Source organism: Salvia splendens, chromosome 16, assembly GCF_004379255.2.
Source record: "Salvia splendens isolate huo1 chromosome 16, SspV2, whole genome shotgun sequence".
Lineage (NCBI taxonomy): Eukaryota > Viridiplantae > Streptophyta > Magnoliopsida > Lamiales > Lamiaceae > Salvia > Salvia splendens.
Window position 1 is genome coordinate 5994317 of NC_056047.1, and position 25512 is coordinate 6019828.

The 25512-nt window shown below is 35.1% G+C and overlaps 4 protein-coding genes and 1 non-coding gene across 6 annotated transcripts; 2 read left to right on the top strand and 3 right to left on the bottom strand.

Moving 5' to 3' along the window:
- Window positions 1–3045: 3045 nt before the first annotated feature.
- LOC121771006 (NAC domain-containing protein 104-like) lies at window positions 3046–4265 on the bottom strand. The gene is made up of 3 exons (XM_042167803.1): window positions 3809–4265; window positions 3481–3722; window positions 3046–3414 (listed from the first exon to the last, which is right to left on the bottom strand). Exons 1-3 carry the CDS (start codon window positions 3969–3971, stop codon window positions 3247–3249), a joined length of 573 nt encoding a protein of 190 aa, XP_042023737.1. The 5' UTR covers window positions 3972–4265; the 3' UTR covers window positions 3046–3246.
- Window positions 4266–8805: 4540 nt separating this feature from the next.
- On the bottom strand, window positions 8806–13671 carry LOC121772564 (histone deacetylase 14-like). The gene is made up of 9 exons (XM_042169710.1): window positions 13492–13671; window positions 12670–12890; window positions 11880–11954; window positions 11192–11293; window positions 10398–10469; window positions 10082–10138; window positions 9692–9943; window positions 9413–9594; window positions 8806–9280 (listed from the first exon to the last, which is right to left on the bottom strand). Exons 1-9 carry the CDS (start codon window positions 13526–13528, stop codon window positions 8980–8982), a joined length of 1299 nt encoding a protein of 432 aa, XP_042025644.1. The 5' UTR covers window positions 13529–13671; the 3' UTR covers window positions 8806–8979.
- Window positions 13672–15533: 1862 nt separating this feature from the next.
- Window positions 15534–17709, top strand: LOC121772309 (ABC transporter G family member 5-like). The gene has a single exon (XM_042169351.1). The coding sequence runs from the start codon at window positions 15641–15643 to the stop codon at window positions 17519–17521; it is 1881 nt and encodes a 626-aa protein (XP_042025285.1). The 5' UTR covers window positions 15534–15640; the 3' UTR covers window positions 17522–17709.
- A 775-nt stretch (window positions 17710–18484) lies between these two features.
- LOC121770033 (DNA polymerase alpha subunit B-like) lies at window positions 18485–24041 on the bottom strand. Of its 2 annotated transcripts, XM_042166826.1 has the most exons (16): window positions 23926–24041; window positions 23745–23820; window positions 22951–23076; window positions 22127–22484; window positions 21954–22049; window positions 21731–21810; window positions 21465–21540; window positions 20960–21133; window positions 20438–20542; window positions 20250–20345; window positions 20070–20162; window positions 19944–19982; window positions 19830–19871; window positions 19401–19528; window positions 19166–19292; window positions 18485–18909 (listed from the first exon to the last, which is right to left on the bottom strand). In XM_042166826.1, the coding sequence occupies exons 1-16, from the start codon at window positions 23999–24001 to the stop codon at window positions 18754–18756; spliced, it is 1848 nt and encodes a 615-aa protein (XP_042022760.1). In that variant the 5' UTR covers window positions 24002–24041; the 3' UTR covers window positions 18485–18753. The 2 variants fall into 2 exon arrangements, with proteins under 2 accessions (XP_042022760.1, XP_042022761.1); XM_042166827.1 differs by lacking the exon at window positions 20250–20345.
- A 1307-nt stretch (window positions 24042–25348) lies between these two features.
- TRNAT-AGU lies at window positions 25349–25422 on the top strand. The gene has a single exon. It is a non-coding gene; the product is annotated as a tRNA-Thr (tRNA).
- Window positions 25423–25512: the final 90 nt, after the last annotated feature.

The window sequence follows — 25512 nt, forward strand, 5'->3', positions numbered from 1 at the left end:
AATCTTAACATATGATCCAATTTGTACTATTTCAACTATTGAAATCGTTTGAAATCAGTACATTAATAGTTGTATATGAAATTTAATATTTCGATATTTAAAACTACATCATATATTGATCTAGTGACATGTACTACTAATTAATTATTACTCCATTATTCTTCAAACGAAAAAATTATTGAACAAATTATGGAATTTTAGCACTAATATACTAGAGTACTATCATCAGCTGTATGTTGAGTGACACATCATAAGACAAATAAGTTTGGAATTAAAGTCTTAGGTCATGACATGGATGGCTATTCCAACTCAAAGACGTGAGAAAGTTTAGGTAACATGTGGCACTCTTTCACTGGGTGCCAGTTAATTATACTATATGTATATTATATTTATAAATATCAATATTAGTTTTAGATATCTCTTTTTTTCTCATGAGTTTCTAAATAGGAGTACGTGTTAAATTTTCACTCTTGGTTATGAATTAAAAAAGATATAATACTAGTATTTAGATTTTTTTTAAATAAAACTATACCTTCCCTTCGTCTTACTCTATGTGGAGCATTTCTATTCCATCACATAATTTTATGCAGTGTTTTTTATGAATTAATTAGAGAGAATAAGTAAAAAGAAAAAGAAAAAATAGGGAGAATAATGTTTCTAATTTAAAAAATGTGTTATTTAAAATGAGACCCTTCCAAAAAAGAAATTAATACAGGTAGATATTATGGCCAATAAGATAAATAAAAATACTAATTAGGTTTGTTGATGTCACTAATGGAGTAAAAATAGGATAAAAATGTATCGTGCACGTGGAATAGAGATAATAGGGAGTACTAGTATTTTATTTGCGTTGTCTGCTCATACTCTTTTATTTCAGGTTTTCTATCATGTTCTATATTTGCTCCCTCCATCCACGAAAAATAGAGTATATTTGTAATTTTTGACTGTCCATAAAAAATAGAGCATATTTAAAAAAAAAGTTTTCAATAACTTTTTTCTTACTTTTTTTTCCTTCTATCTTACTAATAATATGGACCTCACATTTCACTAACACTACTTCTCTCTTACTTTTTTTCCCTTCTCTCTTACTAATTATATGGATCACACATTCCACTAACACTACTTCTTTATTACTTTTTTTCTATTTTCTCTTACTTTACCAATTTCACATTAAAACTCGTATCATTCACAATATGTTCTATTTTTCATGGACGAAGGAAGTACTATAGAGTGGACCTTTTACAATTTATGGATAGCATGGACACATCTAGTATATTGCCATCATCCAATTAATTACCCCCACATATATAAAAATAGGCTGATGAACTGCCTCTCAATAAAAATAAAAATAAAAACATTAGTATATGTATTTGCCACCTTACGGCTACGATTTAATCTCTAACACATGTGGGTAGTGTTAAAAATATAATCAAATCTTACTGCATAATTAAATAACTAAATACAGAGATCATTGTTAAATACAAAATTGGTAATTTTAAAATTGAATTAGTTAATAACACATAAATATCATTTTTAGATCGTTTGAGTACATATAAGTCCATACCCCTTGTATAAACTAAAACGATCTTAAAATGATCTAGTTAGTATTTTAAATGATCTTTATATTTTTAATCTCACCATTCTATTTATATCTAATAGTAAAATTTGGTACACAGTAATGAATTAATAGAATTTAGTTATGTATTGATCAGTATCTTTTTATATGCTACTACTTACTCCGTCCCACTTTAGGAATTCCAGTTGAGTCAGACACATGTTTAAAAAAAGTGTTTGAGTGTGTAATAAATAAATATTGTAGTGGCCAGTGGGACCTACTTTTGGCACATGTTTTAAGAAAGTATTTGAGTGTGTAATAAATAAATATTGTAGTGGATATTGAGACCCACTTCTAACACTTTTTAAATTGAATTGTAAACATTTTAAATTAGTTTACCCCAACTGGGACTCTTAAAGCGGGACGCACGAAATTGATCAACCGGGACTCCTAAAGCGGGACGGAGAGAGTAGTACATAGTACATTCTAGAACTGACATTATTCCTTAAGTATTCGAGTGGCCCAGCAACGCTTAGGCCCGAGCGAGCAAAAGTTTGAGGTCCAAATATCAAATTGTCATTTTGTACGGCTAAGCCCAAATAAAATTTGGAGCTAATTAAGTATGGTGTTTTTATTCGACTGCTCCCTCTGTTCCACAGTAGTAGAGTTATTTTGTCATTTTTATACGTTCCATAGTAATAAAGTCATTTCTATTTTTAGTAAAAGTCAACTTATTTCTTCTCACTTACTTTATATTCTCTCTTCATCTCTCTTTCTTTTTCATTTTCTACTTTACCCTTTATTTATCTAACCCACTTAACACAGTTTTTCTTAAATTCCGTACCGAAAAGAAACATCACCACTGCTATAGAACGAAGGGAGTAGTATATTTAAGTTAGTACTACTGTTTTAGTAAGCCTGAGCTAAACAAGTAATAAATCTCAATCCATTTCGAAGTATAATGGTGCACTAATCACTAGTACTGTCTGTGACACGCCAATCAGTTTTAGCCCCGACAAGAAATCTAATAAATAACGAATTTGTGGTTGTGTAAGTTATTAATCATATAGTACTATATAATAACATTATCAATAAATAAAACATATTTCCGATGTATTGATATCTTATTTCTGGAAATGGAGGTATTTTTTATGACAACAAGTAATTTGTTAGCACCGGGCATGAAGCTAGACCCAAAATTGGCAAATGCCGAACCCTTGATCCACAACCCCGTCACCACCGTTGGTGCTTCTGCAGTTGAGAGAGAGGAAGACAGGCGCGCGCGTGCACGTAGAAGAGATATATACATATATATATAGAGAGAGAGAGAGCGGGAGAGTTTTCCATATATGCATCAAAACTCCTTATGTATAAATCAAACCTTTTTCAGTACTAATTACTAGTTTTTAATTGAAAATTGTGAGTTGGAGAAAATTATTGAAAAAACGTAAAAATTAGTGACACAAATCTAACAAGATGTTACAAATATGTACAATCTCAAGCTCACAAAATAGTGTTTCTTTTACATAGGTGTAGTATTTTACATGTATTGGAGCACCATAATTTCTCTATTTACATGATCATATAAAGTAGCAAGCTTTGATTATAAGTGTAAGAAGATTAGTCATAACACAACATAACACAATACACACGTATGTATATATCTGTATATGGTCAATTAATATAACTAATTAAGTAGGAAAAGTGATGTCATCATCTTGATCATCGCCATCCATGGAGAAGAACACTTCGTCAAGATAAGAGAGCTCCACTCCCTCATCATCATCATTGCTAATCTTCTCTTCACAATCAAACGCCTTTCCTTCACGAACTCTACATACCACCCACTCCTTCAAACCCTATGCGTACATATAACAAATTAATTCTATACAAAATAAATAGTTGTTTAATCAATTAATTCTTACTCGTAGTTGACTTTGGGAAGTAGTAGAGTAGTTGTTGAGGAGGTGGTACTCCTCCATGATCCAATCACTATGAACTCCATCTCCACAAAAAACAAGATAATTCTTGATGCCAACTTCATCTCCTTTGCTAGTGAAGATGGGTTCACTCACTCCAATCTCCTTCCAAAACCCTTTTTCCGTAGCTCGATTTTGCTTCAACCCACTAAAGAAATACCACTCCTTTTTACTCCAAAAAGCCTTCCCTAAACACAGTCCAAATTCCAAACAAATAAGGTTAACAAAAGAGAGAAAATATATAAACAAGGGAGAAAAAAGCGTATGATTTTACCATGAAGCCCCCAAGGGTGAGCTGAGTAGATATCAAGATCAGGGATGATATTAGGGTAGCAAGGTAAATTCGCAGCCCTTCGATATAGGAAGCTAACGATCAACTCTTCATCGGTTGGATCGAACTGAAACCCTGGCGGTAGAACCATTTTCTCTTCTCCCATAACACTCCAAACCAATTAATCGCACAATTTTTTTCCTTTTTTTCCACAAAAAAAAAATCAAGAAAGATGTGATAGAAGTGTTTGTTTTGTGTATTAAAGTGAGGGAGAAAGAGAGGGAGTGGGATACTTATAATTAAGGAGAAATAAAGAGATGAATAAAGGAGGGATAAGCATGATTGAAATAGGGTAACATAGATTATAATCTGAGAATTCAAAGAATACTGCTATAAAGAAAGATTATTGCCTTCAACTATTGTGCTTTTTTGGTTTTATTTGGGATTAGTGGACATGTTTTATCTCTAAAGCAACATCTCTGACATAAACCTATTGCAAGAAAAAGTAAAAACAAATATGATAATTAAAAAACTTATCTGAATTAGAACAGTAAAATTGATAATGCATAGAGTTTAAATTAGATGGATAGAAGCTGAATTATAGGTGAAGGGATTTGATGGTGAAGTAAATTAAGTAACAGGTGGAAAGCGAAATTGCTTAAAGGGTTATATTTATTTTTGATTGAGACTTGAAATTTTATCACGTTTTGATATATTGCAATTGGAATTGGAAGAATACAAAGTGTGGAAAAGTGCAAAAGCTAAGGTTATCCCCTCAGAACTTTTCATGAGAGAGGGAGATAGATAGACTGACAGTTGTTGGAGAATAAAGAAAAGTCGATTCATGCACTAACTGAAGTTTCTTGAAGCCATAATAGTACCAAAAATCAGTTAGGATAAAAAAATTTCTTGTTCAGAAAAATGTTGATTAGAAAACCAAATCGATCGTTAGATACGAGGGTCGTAAAACTCCATTACATTCAGTCTCTCGAGGTATCGCCTATCTCATAAAAAATCTGCCCCTCCCCCCTCCCTCAAGTGCTACACCTACATCCCCCACTTTCCTTTCTTGTCCAATGGCAAATTCACGAGCTAATTAAGATCTTTTAAATGCTCGAATACAGAAGCTTTGATATTATCGTGTGGTGTATATATTGGATTTGATTTGTATAAGGAATTGATAGTATACTTGTGGGAAGATTTGCATTTTAATAGTGGGGTAAAAACATTGGATTAGGCCTGATGCAAATGCGAGAAAGAAGCTTCTTCGATTGATGACGATAATCACTGGATTCCTACCTCTCATAATCTTATTTATGTAAATTGAGGTTGAATGACATTTATATACATTGTTATATTCAATATTATTGTTAACAAGGATATTGATATATGCTAAAAAGAAATTCATAAACCTTTTTTCCTGACAAACTGTCTACCTAGTACTACTATTATATATTATTCCAGAAAAACATTTAGCAAGATTGGATGAAACTGAAAATTGTGAAGTATGTGATTTGACATCAACTAAATTCATCCAATTGGCATCCTTTGTTGTTTGGCACCACTAATATATTGAGTTATTGACAATGAGACATTTTCTTATCTGATATTTATTTGCTTTAATCTCAAGTCATCACACAATTCTCTATCTCATGCTAATCTTTGCTTATAAGCTGCAGGTTAATTAGCTAATGTAACTAGCTAGAAACTTCTTAGTACTACGTTTTCTTTTTCATGTACTCCACTTTTAATTCTTTTTTGTGGCACAGTTAAAATCACACACGTGTACATAACTTAGTACTCCTAGGAAAAAAGGTAGAATGAGAAAGAGAGATGCATAGGTTATTAAGCAAGTGCTAGTAGGATTATTTGGCAAAGTTCAACTGAAAATTGTAGTAGTAATAAAAAATAAATTGACCAGATTGCAAAAGTTTATGAATAAATATTGTTCGGATACAAAGAAGTATATTTTGTAGTAATATAATATTTTGAATAATTTATTATAAAGGGAGTGTGAATTTCCTGATATAGGAGTGAAATGATCAAAACCAAGAGAAGTTTGAAAAGCAAAGGAATTTCATGATTGAGAAAAGTGCATTGTGGCATGGAAAGGAGGAAAAGTTGGTATCATGTTTGTTGTGTTGTATTGCTTTATGCTACTATATAAATAAGAATAATGGACATGCAGCCTTGCTACTTGTCGTTGCATGCCACGTTCAAGCAAATGTCACACTTGGAGCATCAAGTTTTAAATATCTAAAATATTTGGCATTTATATAGAAGTAGCTGCAGATCATTAGATAACACATGCACCAAGGGAAACGTTCCAAAAATATTAAGCATGAACGAATGTTACCTAGCCAAATTTTCATGCGCATTAGTATTTCATCGAATGTTTGCCAAGGTATATGTGTGTCATGATGACATTATCCATTCTATGTATAATTCCCTAAAGATACATAGGCAAAATGAAATATTAGGTTTACCCTAAAATTAATTGGCATGAAGGGTTCCAATTTTGGCCTGAAATTGTTAAAAATAAAAAGAAAATAGTAGAAAATCGAGAAAACTTGAATAAAAAACGATAAATGGTCAACGGTTTCGAACCAGCAGAGCCTGGATCTTTACGTTGAGGGTCCAAAAAGAGAAAACTTTGCTCTGCTACTATCAACAACTGCGAGATATTTCTCGATGTTGGCGAAAGGAATTGTGAGTATTAGGTATACAGTTCAGATTTCTTGTCTAATTTTCTCTATAATAAATGCCACACTTGGTTTCATGTTGACGAATTCTGAGTCAACTAATAGTTTAATGGTCGGGTCGATGTCAATTTCATTAGTAAAATATCGATATTTTTCAAATATATCTAGGTAACATCTAGTATAATTTTTATCGTATGAACTGGTATACTTTATTTTATTAGCTAGGATGTATTATTAGGTGGTGTTTGGTTTTCAAGATAAAATAATACCAAGATATAATCTAGGATTGCATTGTGAGATTATTTTAGTCATAGGGGGTTAGCGATGACTAATTATCCTATGATTATCCGTCTAGGATTGAGTTGTGAGATTGTATCTCATGAACCAAACACACAATATATTTAATCTCGGAATACAATCTTGCAAACCAAACACCCCCAATTAATGTTTTAATTTAGTTTGTTGGGAGTCCAGGGCCTTTGTCCTAGTGACAATGAGCTTAGACATTATTGTATGAGGTGCCGAGTTTGATCCATTTTGACATCAGTTGTAATTTCCTACTTTCTATAGAAGACATCCGTTGTAATTTCCTTCTTTCTATAGAAGTTTATTTGTTGGAATTTTTCTTGAATTCGTCCTCTCGAGGTCAAAAGAGTGTTTTTCGTCTCATGACCCAAAATAGAATTTGTTATATACAATAGTACTCCATATTTAAAATAAAATAATTAGACATTTGTGGTCATTCTAGATTCTTTGATGTAGTATGTAATATAGAGTAGTTAAAATGGGCTTAAATTCAAAGGAGATAATCAGAGTTTCGCCCCAGTTCAATATATACTTATACTATACACGTACACGTAGACCTTGTGTATATAAAAGATAACACCATAGTAAATATAACCTATTAATTCTTATAAGTCAGTAATATGATTGAAAAGATGCTGTGATAATAAAGGGAATAAATTGATTACCTAAAGTACTTACACATGGCTTTATCCTACTTTCATGAACTGGAAAAACAGCAAAAAAAAGGGTGAAATTTATAAATCAATCGAATATATTTTTGATGTGCTAGCTTTTGTCCAACACGAATAGTGTGAGAGCAGATGTTTGACCTAACAAATTAGGTAAATAGAATAAAACAAAATTAAATAGAGTTAGAGGTGAAATAGCTCCGCATGCTATCGAAAATGAAAGCAACAAGAGACATGAAACATAGCATCAATATATAGAGATACTGATATTGCTATGCAAAAGCCAAAAAATATTTGGATTTTTCATCCACTAACTTATCGAAACGTTACACCATAGGACATCATAACTTAGCAACTCAACTAATTAATAGACAATGACAACTGCTTTTTTTCTTTTCTCTCTTCTATTAGTTTAGGGTTTTACTGTTAAACTAGTACTAAAGAACAAACCAACTCATGAATTTATATTTATGTTGTGATGATAATATTGGGCCCTTGACCTAAGTGTGGGCGGCGACATTAAAATCTCATCATCTCAATATCAGCATAGTACTCCTTTTGTCCTAAGTTAATCGGGGCCTTTCTTTAGGTACGAGATTTAAGAAATTGATATTTAAAAAAAAGTAGTATTAGAGAGAGTAAAGTTTTTTTACCAAAAATGTAAACTGACTCAATTAAATTGAATTGAGTCTGCCCAAAAAGAAATACTTGTAAATGAAGTACTTATATTCATGCACTTTCGTTAATTTTCATTTTGTTTTTAATTGATCTGTGATCTTGATCGCACGATCAATTACTTTTTCCTATTGACAAATATACAAGTCACTAAAACAAAATATAGGTCCGGTCACTATTTAAGAATACTAGCTAATAGCTATATGAAATATACGTCTGATTTTCTTCACATTGCTATGATTTTATATATATTGGTCTTGATTGTTCAGATTTTCATAAAAAAATGTTACAAATATGCAGGTCAGAATCCTTGATCAATAACTTCATTGTCTATGTATAGAAGTGATCAACTATATGGAGTTGAATATTTCTTGATGTGACTAGATGTTAAAGTGATTATAACATGTGACTTGTGTGATTTGTCTATTGAAAATCATAAATAAGGATAATTAATGTCAATATCATGGTATATAAGAACTATTTGTACTACATACATTAATAAGGGAAGGGCTTCTTTGTGTCATGCTGATTTCATAATACGTAACACAGTAAACAAAAATATATTTAACTTTCTTAAAACAAAAGAATCATTTTGATCTATGCAATCTGAGGTAATTGGTTAATTATAAAAAAAATCCAACTCTATCGATGTGTAAATTTTCCTCAAATAATCACAAAAGATATTAAATACTAAATGTATCCTCGAATTCGTGTGATCCAAACACATAACATTATTATTTTTACTTATTGCTTCACATATTCAACTATACAAGTAGAACTAATTATGATAACACAAAAATTAAAAATATCAACAAACCAAATTTCAGAGAGAGTGGATGTGCTTAACTCTCTGAATAGCTTCCTTCACCTTTCTAGATGGTTCTTCGTATAAGAATGCAGGGTCATCGAACTCTGCAGCCAGGCTAGGCTCCCCGAGAAATGCACGAAACGAGTCTGCAACAGAATTCGAAAGAGAAGTGAGGTTGTAACCTCCTTCCAGGAAGAAGACACATCGGCCACCACACAAATCTCTCGCGAGTTGCTGAATGTTTGAAGCTAGCATGTAATACGTGGCGGTTGTGAACTGCAGGTTCGCTAGTGGGTCCAACACATGCGCATCGTATCTGGATATATTCATTGGCAGACATGAGAACAAAATTACCGTTTAACAATGAGGCCGTGGGTGAATTTGACCACCAACAGTGTCATGTTCCATGTTGTAAGGAAAGGAACCTTAATGTTGCATGAGAACTTACCCTGCTGAAACGAGGATTATATCGGGCTTGAACCTCTGAGCACATGGTGCGATCACTTCAACAAAGACGTCTCTTATGGCTCTGTCGCCTGATCCTCCTGGCAAAGGCAGATTGAGGGTCGCTCCTTCACCATCCCCTCTACCAATCTGATTTATTCTGCCAGTTCCAGGATAGCTCCCATCCTAAGTTGAGGTCAAAACACAAGGCATTGAAGCACGAAGATTGTCATCGTATCAATATAAAATGCATCTTGACGCACTGGAATAAAAAATGGCTTACCTGGTGAGTGGAGAGGAAATATACATCAGGGTCATCATAGAAGGCATCATTGGTTCCATTCCCATGGTGCACATCAAAATCAATTATGAACACCCGCTTCAATCCATGGGTGCGTTGAGCATAGCGAGCAGCAATAGCTACATTACCAAAGACACAAAATCCCATGGGTCCTGTTGGAACGGCATGATGGCCTGGTGGTCGTACTAAAGCAAAACCAACTGGAGGATCTTTCCTAATCTTAGATGCTGCTACCTATATTATCAGTTCTAGGACTGGTCAACTTCGGATGGGTGTATGTATATATACCATCAACTGACAATGCAAAACATTAAAACTTTTTAACAAGAAGGTTAATCATTAAGTGACTAACGTCTTAGAATGAGACATCACCACTGCATCCACCAATGAAATTCCTGCTCCAGCTGCCAACAGTGACTCCTGGAAGGTCTATAAACATAAAACCCCCAAAAAAACAAAAGAAACTAATTAATATGTTGATAAAATGCCAAGAACTCCACAATGCCAAGAACCAAAAGGAGAGCAAATAAATGAAAAACACAAGCGAAGCAGATGAGTGGCATGGCTATTCTACCTTATTATATTAGAATGTCTTTCTGAAGGGAAATGGAATGTCATCTAAAATGATCCATTAGTTAACAATCGCTGGAACTTAATAAAAGTCAGTGTTACCAATAGTGTTTCTCACCGTGGAAGTAGCATAAGTAGGACCAGAGCCTTCGATAAGAATTAAGCCTTGCTCCGAAGCCTGGTTCATTGCCTATAGAGCAAAAGCAAGTTGCAGATGAGAAAATTTTGAAAAACACATGATCTCGTGGAACATGTCAAATAAAATAGTACTCCATTCATTCCTTAAAACATTGTCCATTTCTTTTTGACACAGGTTTTAATACATGTTAGAAAAGTGTGTAGGTGTTAGGTAAGGGCTTGTTTTTAATGTAAATAAGTTGATATGGTAAGGAGAAAAATATACAGAAATTGGACAGGGAGATGTTTTGGGGCACAAACTAAAATGGCAAAATGGGCAGTGGTTTGAAGGACTGGGGGAGTATTATTTTCGCAAAAGAAAAGAGCTCAATTCCAGCCTAAGTGTATCCACTCATGCAATTTTGATAAGCCTCATGCTAGATGCATCAGCAATTAAGGATGCAACACCAAAAAACAGGAAAACAAAACTGAATTGAGTTGATACTTTTATCACTCAGTTTTTTAACTTTTGTTACATTTTATTTTATTTTTAAGACAAACGAGTCCCAGATCAATGATTAATTCAAGGCAATTAAAGAAATACTATGATGTAGGAGTCCAATATTGTAAAACTCAGCTGGAACAAGCATCGCCGACAGGGTTAAAGAGAAAAGGTTATGAGAAGAGTTAGCACAACAATGTGATTTATGTGATACAAAAAATTCCACAGTAGTGTAACAAGCCAACTTAGGGCAATTGATGATTATAAATGTGTATTGTGTCAGCATAATATACCTTTTCAAGTCCTGATACATAAGCTCCTTCATGGACACTCGCTATATCTTCAACTTTAGCTGGTTTGAATTTTTCAAGTTCGATGATCTCCATGCCCCGGAACTGGACCACAAGACAGGATAATGGCAAGAGAGTATGATGTTATTTTTTTTAAAGAAACCCTTTGCAATAAGACAAGTATATTTTTTCAGTCAGGCCTTCACTGTTAAATAGATTATTAGATCCACCCCACTATAGAACAAGGCAAACGCCAAGAAGATGCATGTCCATATGAGTTTTCAAGAAAACTAATTTAAGAGTGAAAATATTAATTTGAATTCACATACACACAGTTTGTCATGAACTCTGGAGGAAGCTCCTTGACGTTTTCCGCAGCACAACTAGTCTATGTGCGAATGGAGTACCGGAGCAAATCCAATATCAAAAATCAAATATAGGTTCGGCAGTGGATATATTACAGGAGATTCATGAGTTTGGTCAATAAAGTAATTATGACACATTTATTATTAAATACTCAGTTGCAGCCTTAACGTGTAAAGTATATTCGTTAAGATGATTTTAAAAATTATCAACTAGATCATATAGAAGTTAACGCATTATAAAACAGATTTCGAGAATCAAATCAAGTTATCTCACAAATCACAATGGCCACAATCAAATGATTGCATTATCAGTCATGCCCCCTTACCTCTGTAGTCAGCTTCATCCTTTCAAGAGCATCGATGATTGCAGGAACTCTAGAATTACATTCAGGGTGTGCCTCCTGACAGAATTGATAAGAAAACAGGATCAACTAAAAAGGTCTCGCATTGGAGTAAGATACTAAAGTAAATCTAAAAACAATTTCAATTTAAAAGTATAAAAAAAGGTGATACAAAAACTGCTAATTTTGGTCAAGGAATCTGGATAAATTTGTCAGTAGGAAAGAAGCCGTATGTATCATATACTACTCAACAAAGCACCAGTTGATCTGGTCAGAGAGTTAACAGAAATTACCAGAAGGAAGATTTTAGTATACAATCAGGACACTAAGTCATGTCAATATATACTTCTTCTAGCACGTTTTCCTTCTAACTTTTGACATTTAGAAGTTAGCCAAACCAGGACTTAGAGTTTGCTAAAAATTATTTCATATTTTAGAAATGCAAATGCAAGTGAGAAGAATTCAACTCACGTACATAAGCTTTGTCGGTGATTGGCAAACTATAAACCAATGGCAACATCTAAACAGCCTAACAGATATGAAAACTTCTTTATTTCATTCTCCACATACAATAAATAGCATAAACCATTTAAACAAGTGCAGTGACAACATCCTCCACCCGTATTCCCTACACCCTAAAATAAAATATAAGATCCGGACCTAAAAAGGTGACAGATCATAAGGTAGTATTCAGACGGCTAATAATAAGGTTTTGTAAAAGGCTCGTGTCTCAAATAGGAACTGCTCCATGCAAAAATAAACACGGTCTACATACCTTGTTATGGCCCATGGCAGCAGCGACTGAGTATATGACTTTGCCATTGAGCAGCTCTGTTTCAGAAGGTGAAAAATGATTGATTTGTGGATTATTAGAACAGCAAACATAACTCCTTTTTGCTCGTATAGGCTTCACATTTTTCTCCACATATCCATTCCCATGGATGTAATGCTTCCTCAACCAACATATATGAGACGTAATTGGACAGAATACATTTCCTGCCAGGATGAATATGATACAAAGAATCATGAAAAATACATAAAAGGGGTTCAAATATAAGGAACCTGAAAAGACTTGCTCAAATATGATGTTTCCCGTAAGGAATGTAGGATCAAATAACCATAAAGCCATAATAATCATTATGAAATTTGTAGAAATGGGTAAAACGCCTTATATGAGCGGAAGGTTATTCAAACTTATATAGCAGAGACAATCATTTTCAAGTCGATGTAAGACAAGAACCACAGACCAACACTTACTGCTGTCAATCTAAAATCCAAAATTCTTGTCCTTCATCCTCTTTCATTTGGGTTTGAAGGAGACCACCAAATTTTCTACAACTTTCTTCGAAACTAAACTTCTTATAACATAATAACACAGTGATTCTTAGTCCACAAGTGATACAATAGACGGCGATTTTCCACGCACCTCATTATCTTTGTAATCTATCTAAATGTTAGTTAGTAATCCGAAAAAAATTAAACTCGGTTCAAACTGAAAATAATCCACACAACACTCAACTCAGACTCAGAGAATCAGAATAGAAATTAGTATAAAAATAGGCAATCAATAAATTCATTGGATGGAAAGCGAGATTACCGATAGAGAATGGAGGGTTCAAGGCGCGGAGCTCCATTTGCTGCCACAAACACCAACGATATTTTAAATCAGAAGAGGAAAACCTATATCTATGTTTTTTAAATGGATTAATAAACAAAAACAAAAAACAAAAACAAAAACAAAAACAAAAACAAAACAAAAAATTTGGTGATGCAATTTTTCTTTGAGTCCAACAATACAATCGTGACGTATACTACTCCTATTTTTCTCCGGAACACAAGTAAAATGTTGTTTATTTTTATATTTATTTAGAATAATTACCTAAAATAAATTAAGTATTAAATTGGTAAAATGGAAAAAATTTAGGGTTTAGGGTAAAATGGATAAAATTGGTAAATATTATTCATATATTAAACTTTTAAAAATATAATTCATATAACTTGATAAAATTAATAAAATCATTTAAAATTTAAAAAAATATTCAATAATTTTACTACTTTTTATTTAATAATTTTTATTTATATTGTAGAAAATTATTATTATTACAAATTACATAAAATTAGATTTTAATTTATTCAATTTATTTGTTTATTTAGATTTTCATCTAACTATATGGCTCACTACAATTTTTCCCTTGGTTAAAAGAAGATAATGATCAAATTAATATTATGGTTTTTAACTTATCTTTTGTAGTCAGATATCGAAATTAATTTTAGAAAAATCAGGAAAAAGGTTGAATTGAAAGGCAAATTTGGCTAGAAGTAGATATTTTATTGATATGATGAGAGTGTTATGCATATGGCCAATTTCAACACCTTTTATTTGCACACTTTTTTACTAGTACTTAGTAGTATAATTTATTCATTTGGTGTGTGTTGGCCTCTGTTTTATGCATTCTGGATTAATCTTGATGGATAAGCGGTAAGAGGCCCAAAATTCAAAACATAATGAGGGAAGAATTGAGCATATGAGTCAAATTACAAGTTAACAATTACTATTTCTTCAACTAATCTATTCATAATTTACCATAATAACCTTCTGTATTTTATTTTTATATCTTAAATCGAACCAAATCAGCTGCGTCATAATAATAAAATTTGAAAAGGTAATAAAGAAATGTTCACGGGTTTGATTGTGCATATAGATGGATAGACATAGACAGATATGTGTAGAGCTTTTCATATGCTACCACAATCGGGGACCCCTAGTTTTTGAGTCAAATTGTTTACAAAGGGAAATAGATTCACGGGTATCACAAAAGGACATAACAATCTACAATTGAATTAAAATTCCCTTGTCCCCTTCCTACATTTTTCTTGTGCTCACTGATTTATTTCATTGGAATTGATTTTATCCACACCTCTATCCGTACGTACATGTTACATCTTTCCAATAGTACAAGAACACATTTTTCTCTTTTTTTCTCGTCCACAAAATTACATTTTCTCTTTCAAATTGTACAGCTTAAATTGTGATGACAGCCACGGCCACACATTTGATTTTGGAATACATTTTTACTCTATTATTTATTGTAAAATTCCAACGATTGTATTCTGATGACCCAAATCCTAATTAGCACTTTGATTTCTTGGATTGAGGTCATTTTTGCCTGATTACCACACATGGAATTAAAAACCAAAATGATGTTATTTGATGATCAAATTCATGTCTTTTTTTAGGGTTTGAGCTATCTATCTTTTATTAAGTGGAATAGAAGAGAAACTGTGAGAATTTTCTGCATACAAGGGTCCAAGTTGTTTTAGTTATTGCATGCATTGTTTTAGTCTACCAGATAAAAGATTGAAATCGAATATATACATTCTAAAACTTTAGTTAATTAATCAGAGCTAGTCATCGTTTAGTTGAACGAAGAAGTAGTATAGAATAAATTTATTTTTTTAGTATCACATAAATAAAAGAAAAGGAGAAGGCATATCAAATTAGAGGAATGCAAGTTAATAGGAGTACTACATTGACCCTCAAAGCTGCAAGTAAATTAATGTAACAACATAGACCCTAGATTTAACAATGCAACAGATAATTACAAAAGGTCCTCTGCACATAAGCTCTTCTTCCATAACTTTAATTACTAGTTCAGAACTGTCATTTTATATACCAAGAGAGCGTAGAGTATAGTATCAATCACAAGACACCCTTTGCAAAATGACAAACAAATTAAGTGTTAAAAATGCACGTGAACCATGAAAACAAACACACCACACCCCATCAAATAAAACTCCAAGTTGTAGTGTTTGTGATCGCAAACATATTTCCTTTCTCAATGAGAGGCTGCGAGATTCAAGCACTCGGCATCAACTACACTGTCCAAACCCACACCATCCTCAAAGATGTCAACCTCACCGCCAACCCCTCCGAGATCCTCGCCATCGTCGGCCCCAGCGGCGCCGGAAAGTCCTCCTTGCTCGAGATCCTCGCCGGCAAACTCACCCCTCAAACCGCCTCCATATTCATCAACAACAAACCTATAAACAAACCACGTTTCAAAAAAATCTCCGGCTACGTCACTCAGCGCGACACTCTCTTCCCCCTCCTCACCGTCGAGGAGACGCTCCGCTTCGGCGCCAGCCTCCGCCTCCGCCTCACCGACGCGGACCTCGCCTCCAAAGTGAAGTCCCTCCTCCACGAGCTCGGCCTCACGCACGTCGCTGGCGCCAGAGTCGGCGACGACAGAGTCCGAGGCATCTCCGGAGGAGAGCGGCGGCGCGTGTCTATCGGGCTGGAGGTGATCCACGATCCGAAGGTGGTGATCCTCGACGAGCCGACGTCCGGCCTCGACAGCACCTCCGCGCACCAGATCATCGACATGCTCCACGTCATGGCGGAGGCCAGCTCCCGCACCATCATCCTCAGCATCCACCAGCCCAGCTTCCGCATCGTCAAGCTCTTCCACAACATCCTCCTCCTCGCCGCCGGCGCCGTCCTCCACCACGGCTCCGTCGATCTCCTCTCCGTCAACCTCATGCTCATGGACCTCCCCCTCCCCGTTCACGTCAACGCCGTCGAATTCGCCATCGAATCCATCGACGCCATAGCCGCGGCTTCGGAGGCCGCGCCGCCGCCGCCGCCGCCCAAAATCGCCGGCGGCACGACCAAAACCGGAAAATTCACCCTCCAGCAGCTTTTCCAGCAATCGAAAGTGGTCGACGAGGAATCAATCGACGTGGAAATCGATCTCCCCCGCGGATTCGCAAATCCCCAAATTAAGGAAACCCTAATTTTAAGCCGTAGATTCTACAAAAACATAATCAGAAGTAAGGAGCTGTTCATGTGCCGGAGCCTCTCAATGCTAGCGTCCGGCCTAGTCCTCGGCTCCATTTTCTACCAATTAAACGACGATTTACTCGGCGCGGAGGAGAGAGTTGGCCTTGTCGCATTCATCCTCACCTTCCTCCTCTCCAGCACGGTGGAGGCGCTGCCGGTTTTCCTCCAGGAAAAGGAAATAGTGATGAAGGAGACATCAAGCGGGAGCTACCGTGTCTCGTCATACGCAGTCGCAAACGGCGTCGTTTACTTGCCATACTGCCTCATCCTCGCCCTCTTCTTCTCCGTACCGGTTTACTGGCTGGTCGGATTGAACCGGAGTGTAACCGCCTTCATGCATTTTGTATTGCTAATATGGCTTATTCTATACACTGCGAATTCGGTGGTGGTGTGTTTCAGCGCGCTGGTGCCCAACTTCATCGTTGGGAACTCGGTGATCTCGGCCGTGATGGGGTCGTTCTTCTTGTTCTCCGGCTACTTCATATCGAAGAATCAGCTGCCGAGATTTTGGGTGTTCATGCATTATATCTCGTTGTTTAAGTATCCGTTCGAAGGGCTGTTGATCAATGAGTTTTCGAGGTCGGGGAAGTGTTTGGAGACGATGTTGGATACGTGTGTGGTGAGGGGGGAGGATGTGTTGAGGGAGGAAGGGTATGGAGATGAAGGGAGTAGGTGGAAGAATTATGTGATCATGCTTTGCTTCATCTTGGTTTATAGGTTTGTTGCTTTTCTTATTTTGAGGTATAAGTGCTCCTCTCATGCTGGGGTGAGAGGTTTCGTGGTTTGAAATGTTTACGTCACCCCAATTTTATTTATTATTTGTGGTGTCTCGAATCAATTAATTGTTTTGTTTTTTATTGTGTTGTGACTTCTTGTGTGTATTGATCTTGGTGATGGGGTTTCGTATAACGTAAAGATTGTAAGAAATTCGGAATTTGATGGTTTCTTGGAAATGAATGAGGCTCAAGTTCGAGAGATTTGTTTTTAGGGTTAGTGGGCGTGTATACCAGCTTTGGATAGATTCTTGTTTTAATTATAATAATTAAAATGACTTCGTTTTGTTTGACACGTCTGTGACAATTTGGGATAATTTTATTTCGTGATAAGCTACAAACAAATTAAACTAGCTAGGGGTTGGGAAAACGTATGGTGTGGGAAAAAAGAAGAATATTAATTAGGCATATTATTCTACATGCATGTCATCAATTATTACGTATTGATATAATTACCTGGTTGTTGAGCTTGCTGTTAATTCTTAAAGCTACAAACAAATTGACATAGCATGAATTATTGATTTAATGAATAAAATATGAGGTGAAACAGGGCAAGTCACATGTCTGCAAATATTATGCCCTTCCCAATCCGTGAGGCACGTTGGCTAGATTGTTGTATAAAGCTCCTATATATCCACCTCACACTGACAACTATCTCTCTCTCCCAACAACGCTTGATTTTTATTATTTCTGTTTTACTCCTATTATATTAGAACACCTTTCTAACTCAAAAGGTTTGGGGTCAAGTAGCGCTGGTAGACATAGTCTAATAAGTAATAACCCCCAAAAAATAGGATACTTCCTGAAAATAAAATAGTTTTGGATAGGATTACATTTATTTGAATTAGATCAAACTAGTCAGCAATAGAATAAATGGGTACTAAACGGATGGATGGAGTACTCCAAAAAAATAAGAAAATCTAGTTCAACCACTATCTGTACCACTAACTAAAACGGATTTAAATTCTGTTAATATAAAAATAAAAAGGCTAGTTCGAGCAATGATATTAAGAGAGATTCCAAGTCTATCAAATCCACAAACTACAAGTAGTAAGAAGAGCTACAATTTCGGAACTTGCAGCATCAACCTATTAATACAGAGTATATCTTCAAACTATATGTACATCATAGGAGATCTGATTCAGCTGCAGAAGAGATGGGTGGTGAAAGCCTCTTTGAATTAGTATTTGATTTTCTTCTTTATGTCCCGGATAAAGCATCATCTGCTCTGAATATGGTACAAGGTCTATATGCGTATTATGGAAGCACTTGATGAATCTGGATCCCCTCTGTAGTTGATTTCTACAAAAAACCCGCCTCCCTCGCCTCTGGCAAGTCGCCCAGGATTCACACAGATACACTTGACTTGCTCTTCTCCATCTGCATCTTCAACACCGACCACCTGTTCAAGAAGAAATGAGAATTCAACTTGTAGCATTCTGCATTTTCCAGAAGTCCCTTATAATCTCTGGTTATTATGTAGGGTGATGTGTATTTTGGGTGATCCACTACATACTTTGAGCTTATTAGATCAAACTATCCGTCAAATATTCGACCACATGCTGTAAATTCAATATCTCACTCAAAGTAAATGCCCACATAACTCAAGTAATACTATATATTTAACAAATGACATGGAAAGAAGTTCAGTTCCTGACCTTCACAAAGTGAGCCAAGTCTGAAGGTAATATTAGTATATCTGGGATCGATGAGAAGTGTAGCGCTTTGCTTGCTAGAGAGAAATCCAAGGGAACATCTTCTGAAGGAGGATACAGTGGATAGAAGCTGCTCCATAGAACAAAGCTATGAATAATAAAATAACATAGAAGCAAAGAAGAGAACTTTGATTCCAAATCATCAAGTAGAATCTCTGAGTATGTCCTTTTAACGTACCTTTGTTGGGATAATACATGCTTAGCTAGATTCGTCAACCTCTGCTTCGATCCCCCTTGAGGATTACGACAGATTTCCTCAGCACTGAGATGTTTAAGTATATCAACAGTGCAGCAAGCCACTTTCACCTGTAAAAAAGATTGATCAAGAAAAACCATTGCAAGGACAGTTATCTTATCTGTCATTTACTAAGAGTTGCAACTTGCAATCATGTGGAAGGATATGTTGAGTTTGAATGGCGATAGTCTGAACACTTTTGCATTTTACCATAACAAATAGTAAGAGGCGTTAAAGAGATTTTCATTTTGCACTGTCCCACTCCCACCCTCCAGGCACCAACACCCAAAACATATATTTTTAAAAGAAATGTAGCAAAAGAATAGCACAGTAACTGTATGCTCATGAAAGAGTATTTACTGATATTCTTACCCGATTAGCAGAAAACATCCCTGGATTGGAGATACTCTTTATCTGTGAGAGAAAGTATCATTTGTGTCCAAAAAGAAAATAGAATAATTGTAGCACATAAAGCATTTTATGTACCTGATTACTAAAATCTGCGGGATGAATTTCAAAAGCAGGCTGTTCAACAACCAACACAACAGGTTTACTATCTTAATAAGAAAATTCAGCAGCATAGTAAAATAGAGGAAATAGTGAATAGCTCACCTGAGGAAAAGCACAGTCGTGATTCGCATCTCTGATAGATGGCATAAGTATCACACGCACTGTAGAGCCCATATAATCGACATAATCTTGAAGCTACACAAACAATCAATGGTATCATTATAAGTATAAGGTGTTGAAAATTTTAATGTCACGGGCTTTATGTGTTTTCACTTGCAAGACCTTTCCAAGAATCTCAATGCGAAACAATTCATCAAAGGTCTGATTAATGATTCCTTTCTTGAGCTCTGGATGATCAGAATCAATAAATGGTCCTAGCTGTCAAGTAATAAAATGAAGTAATGCACTAGTTTATTTTCATCCTCATCATTTCTAGATAAAAAAAATCAACGAGTGTTTGGAATCCCTACCAACACAAGCAACTGAGGTTGCTTTCGCTGTGCATAAGCCAGAAGATCGTTTAGAGGCTGGAATAATAAATTATCACTCGTAGTAAAAGGACCCGCTGCAACAATCTGTTGAAAAATAAACCAATCAAGATAATGTACTGAGACCTTTTTGCATGAGTAATAAATGTTACTTTCACCCAAAAGAAGGTTTACTGCTGGAAAAATAAAACACTTTTAGAGATTAAATTCATCCAAGTTACTCCATTAAATTATTGCAATGAATAAATCAAAGAAGATGATCCAGAATCAACCTCTTGGGCAACAATACTAGTCTAGGAAATTCAATTAAGACCAATGGTTGCCAATAGATCCTCAAAAGGGCTCATCATTAGTTTATCTGGCCAATTATGCCAATTATACATCTCTGATAAGGAAGATAGAAGGCACTGGCATATAGGCAGTTAACACCACACGTAAAAAGAAAATCAACAAGCAAGAGTATAATGGTAGGTTGCAGAGTAATGGAAGATTCAAATGTCATACCAGCGACACCTCTGGTGTATCTAGTGAGGGCTCCCTTAGCTGAAGATTGCGATCCATAGCTTGTTTTTTTGAAGGATGTTCCTCATCAGTTGCAGCAGACAAGGGTGGATAATTAATAATTTTTGATGCAATAACACAATGTCCACTAGGATTGCGCCCTTCAACAGCCACTACCTATATCATGTCGAATATCAAAGGTATTTAGTACTATCATATAGTATACTCGCTCTGTTCCTAAAAGTAGAAATTCTTTCCTTTTTTAGCCTGTTTCCTAAAAATAGAAACTCTACATTTTAGGAAATGGGCCCCACAACCCACTAACACTAACTTCACTACTTTTTTTCTTCCTCTCTCTTACTATACCATTTTTTCTCTTCCTCTCTCTTACTATACCAATTTTGCAATAAAATCTGTGTCGATTCAAAAGTTCCTATTTTTAGGAAACGGAGGGAGTATCACTGAAGTCTGAAGATGAAATTTGTTCCCTCGGTAAACTCATTCCAACCTGGCCTGGAAAAATTGAATATTGGCTTAATTTTTGCAAGTCAAGACGAACTCGCTGCCCGCCAGAATGCTCGACACTGAAATAAAAAGCCACACCACGCAGAACATTAACAGGCAGCAATAAGACAACTCTAGGAAAAAATCAAGAGATTAATGTTTGTTTTAGGAGGAAAATGTCTGATATTTTCATCTAAGCAGTAGCAAACTAGCCTTCCAGAATGTGACATAAAATCGAGTCATGATACTATGCAAAGGAAAAGCATTTACCTGCTTTGCAACAAAGTGCCCTTTTCCTTTATACGGCCTTCCTCCTCGCAACAGATCATGCCAACAGCAAAAATGCTTTCCTGGGATATAGAATTTATGAAAGGAAAAGACACCACATTAGTGCAAAGCCAATGGGAACACAAGAGTCATATTGATAGAAACTATCATTCCAATCAAAGTTTGTTAATGTCACCTCTTCTAAGACAAGTGGAGAAGTTAGTACCTGAGAAGCTACAGAAGGATCAACTGGTTCATCATATCGCCCAGAGGACACATATGCAGTAGCTCGTTTTTTTATGCAATTTTCCAGGAAATTAAACTGAACTCCACAAGAACAAATCAGAATGTTTGAAAAAAGAAAACTACAATTATCAAACTAACAAAACACAACAATACCTTGTCCTCAATTCTATCATACATGAACCTGCAACCAGGCTCAGGCTGAGATCTATCAATTATCAGAGAACATTCTTTACTAGGTTGAACTCTCCTGATGATTTCATCTTCAAAATTTGCATTGTCATCCTCTGCTTTAATAGTTTGCATGTCTAGATGCTCATTAAGCGTCAATTGCACGATAAACTTATTCTTTCTTGACCCAAAAGGTGTCACAGGTTCTAGACGTTTTGCAGAGGTAAGCTTGACGCTATTCGTCCTTTGTGCTGAATCAGATGATTTCTGAAGCGATAATGTGTGCTTATCAGGGGGGGTATCGAGTGTGCCTTCTGTTTCTCCATAGTCACCATTCAATATCCTGTTTGAAATTGCATATTTTGTTGTAACTTAGTAATAAAAATCCCATGACTGAAAATACACTATAGAAAAAGAAAACATAATGGTTCCCAGGACAACAGTGACAAGCATGAAGCTTCATTTAACAATTTCATGGATGAATTGTAAAATTTCTGAACAGAAGAGTCCAAGTTGTATTGGTTATTGAATTAATCTTGCAACAATAAAAAGGAATGAGATCATTCATCAGAGTCATAATACATGAGGTCTAGAATGATACTGGAAACTGGACGCGCATAAAATAATTTTATTTTTAATCAGATAAATAATCAACAGAAAAGAACAAAAAAAGGGCATAATAAATGATAGGAAGGATAATAGATATCAGGTCGACCTGATCTAGATGCTTGCAGAATTCAAACTCGAAAAGGCAAGTGTTTTGTAAGAAATAACAACATTGACCCTTGAAATTGCAGAACACTACTCACATAGATACATCATTGGAGTACAGATGCAATCCAGATGCTTTCTCTTTGACTTTATCCACCTGTTCATTCTGCAACTGCTCCAAAAAGGGACCCATATGTGAGCTCCGTACGGTAGAGTCCAGGCCCCTGTTACAAGAAAAGATCAAACATGTTTAGACTGATCACAGCCTCATCCCTAAACACATAAAAACTAGCTCCCAAAAGAAAAGGATGACGCAATTTCTCTTTAAAAATACAAGTCTGAAAATGTAAGATATTAATGTATCAGAACATAAATTTCCCATTGAACCATTCAGAACCTGGCTCATTTAACAATTATATTACATCTGTATATTTTACAACCTTCGAAACGCAGATTAGTGGAGGATCTTAAAATGCCTTGCTCGGGCTTTGTTGCTTTGAGAAAGAATTATTTGATTTTAAATATAAGTTCTTGAATTGTGAAATACTCCTACTAAGTAATCTTGATCACACAGAGATAGATAATCGGCTGCTACAAATATAAAAATAAGTCAGGAATTTCCTTTCATTTCCACAAGCTTCATAAGATTCAAAACTTAACTTTACTCTTTTTAACCAATAATGTCACTGAAGCACATCTGAAATAATTCAAGATGGGCCATCTAAACTAGTGGATGCGCCATACATGGGACCAGTAATAAAACAGGGGAAAGGAAGTTCGAAAATCTGATTAATTATTCTGTCAACTACCATTGTTTGTTAGGCTGGAGACAACTGAACAAATAGAAAGGAAAAACTGCTTCCAATAAGATGGAATTAATCCAAATCCTGACCTGTTGATAGAGTACAGATCCCAATTGGCGACAATGTCCGACGCGCTGAGCTTGTATTGTATACAAAATGTGAGACCTGAACAATTTCGGTGAATTCGAATCAAAAGCAAACCAATAATATGAATTTTGGGTACAGACTTATTCAATGCACGAAATGGCGACTCGGGAAAAAAAAACTCACATTTCTGGAGAATCTCTTCCTCGTCGTCGAGAGTGAATCCGCCCTTGGTGAATTCTTCTTTGATTTCCTCTTCCATTTTTGTTTCGAGATTCAGCTTTCACGAGGGCAGTGTGGAGTAGTAAAATGGCGGGAAACATTTGCCGCCAGCAAAATATATTTTCATTTTTTTCCTCCAATTTTGCCCTCGGTTTCGGCCCAATTATAATTACTTGGGCTTGACCAATTTGTCAATTACGTAAAATTCAAAAAGTTTTGACCAAAATTCAACAAAACTTTTTAATATTAGTAACAATATTCCTTTTTTTATTTTCCAAACTTAATTTTATTTTGGCTAGTTCTATCGAAATTATGGATTGTAGCTTGTATATTTCCAATTTTGAAGGTGAAAAAAAAATGGAACAAAAAACAATTGCAAAGACTACTTATGGTAAAAAGATATGCGGAAAATTATACTCTCTCCGTCCCGTTTTAGGAGTCCCGGTTGATCAATTTCGGGCGTCCCATTTTACGAGTTCCGATTGGGATAAACTAATAAAAAATACCTATAAAGGGAGTTAAAAAGTATTAAAAGTGGGTCTCAACATCCATTACAACATTTATTTATTACATATTCAATTAAAAGTGGACAACCACTACAACGTTTATTTATTACTCACTAAAACATTTTCTTAAAACACGTGCCCAACTCAACCGGGACTCCTAAAGTGGGACGGAGGGAGTACTATTTAGGCATGTCAAATCGGGTATCCGCGGATATCCAATCCGAAAATTTCGGGTATCCGATCCCGAATTTCCGAAAATCTAATATCTGATACCCGATCCCAAAATGATTTCGGGTACCCAAATATCAGACTCGGGTATCCAGTCCCGATGATGAAATTTTTTAATATTTTTTTATTATTTTTTAAAGAAAATTAACTACAAAATTTTAGAAATATAAACTTGTAGTTCGGATTTGATACAAGCCTGAAGTAGTTCGAGTTTAAGATAAAAAACTACTACAAATTATTATAAATAGAACTTAAGAGTGAAGGATTTCGGGAGTACATTTGAATTTTTGTAAATGATAAAATAAATACATAATTTATTAAATTTAAAAAAAATAAAAAAATCAGGTAATTCGGGTAATTTGGATATACCTGATACTGCAAAATCCATAGAATCACAAAATATCCATTGAAATAAGCGCCAAAACACAAAAAATAATCGTACTTGATTTAGAGTATCATTGGCATTAATAATAGAATATATTAATAACAACATTTGAGCATCGATTAATAAAAAAAAAACATAGCAGCACCTTGCGCAGCATTAATTAAAATTGGCAAGCTTATGAGAATTTAGACAGTTTAACAAGATTTCCATATTGTAAAAACAAAACCAAATATAGATATATAAAAACATAACCAAGCAAGCAACAAGTGCTCTCGTAGCTCAGTTGGTTAGAGCACCCGTTTAGTAAGCGGGAGGTCTTGAGTTCGACTCTCAACGAGAGCAATGTTTTTATATTTTTTCGTTTCTTTTACATTTATATTTTGGTTTTTACTTCGAAGTCGCATATAAATATCTATTTGAGATCATTTCATA

Coding starts and splice junctions, on each gene's coding strand:
- LOC121771006 (XM_042167803.1), bottom strand. CDS start 3,971: ATGGGAGAAGAGAAAATGGTTCTACCGCCAGGGTTTCAGTTCGATCCA. Junction 3,723..3,808: donor TCACCCTTGGGGGCTTCATG/GTAAAATCATAC, acceptor GACTGTGTTTAG/GGAAGGCTTTTTGGAGTAAA. Junction 3,415..3,480: donor CTTCCCAAAGTCAACTACGA/GTAAGAATTAAT, acceptor ATGTACGCATAG/GGTTTGAAGGAGTGGGTGGT.
- LOC121772309 (XM_042169351.1), top strand. CDS start 15,641: ATGCACGTGAACCATGAAAACAAACACACCACACCCCATCAAATAAAA.
- LOC121772564 (XM_042169710.1), bottom strand. CDS start 13,528: ATGGAGCTCCGCGCCTTGAACCCTCCATTCTCTATCG. Junction 12,891..13,491: donor GAACCCTCCATTCTCTATCG/GTAATCTCGCTT, acceptor TCATCCTGGCAG/GAAATGTATTCTGTCCAATT. Junction 11,955..12,669: donor CTGCCATGGGCCATAACAAG/GTATGTAGACCG, acceptor CAATTCTGTCAG/GAGGCACACCCTGAATGTAA.
- LOC121770033 (XM_042166826.1), bottom strand. CDS start 24,001: ATGGAAGAGGAAATCAAAGAAGAATTCACCAAGGGCGGATTCACTCTC. Junction 20,543..20,959: donor ATACACCAGAGGTGTCGCTG/GTATGACATTTG, acceptor ATTTTTCAACAG/ATTGTTGCAGCGGGTCCTTT. Junction 20,346..20,437: donor AACCTCAGTTGCTTGTGTTG/GTAGGGATTCCA, acceptor ATTACTTGACAG/CTAGGACCATTTATTGATTC.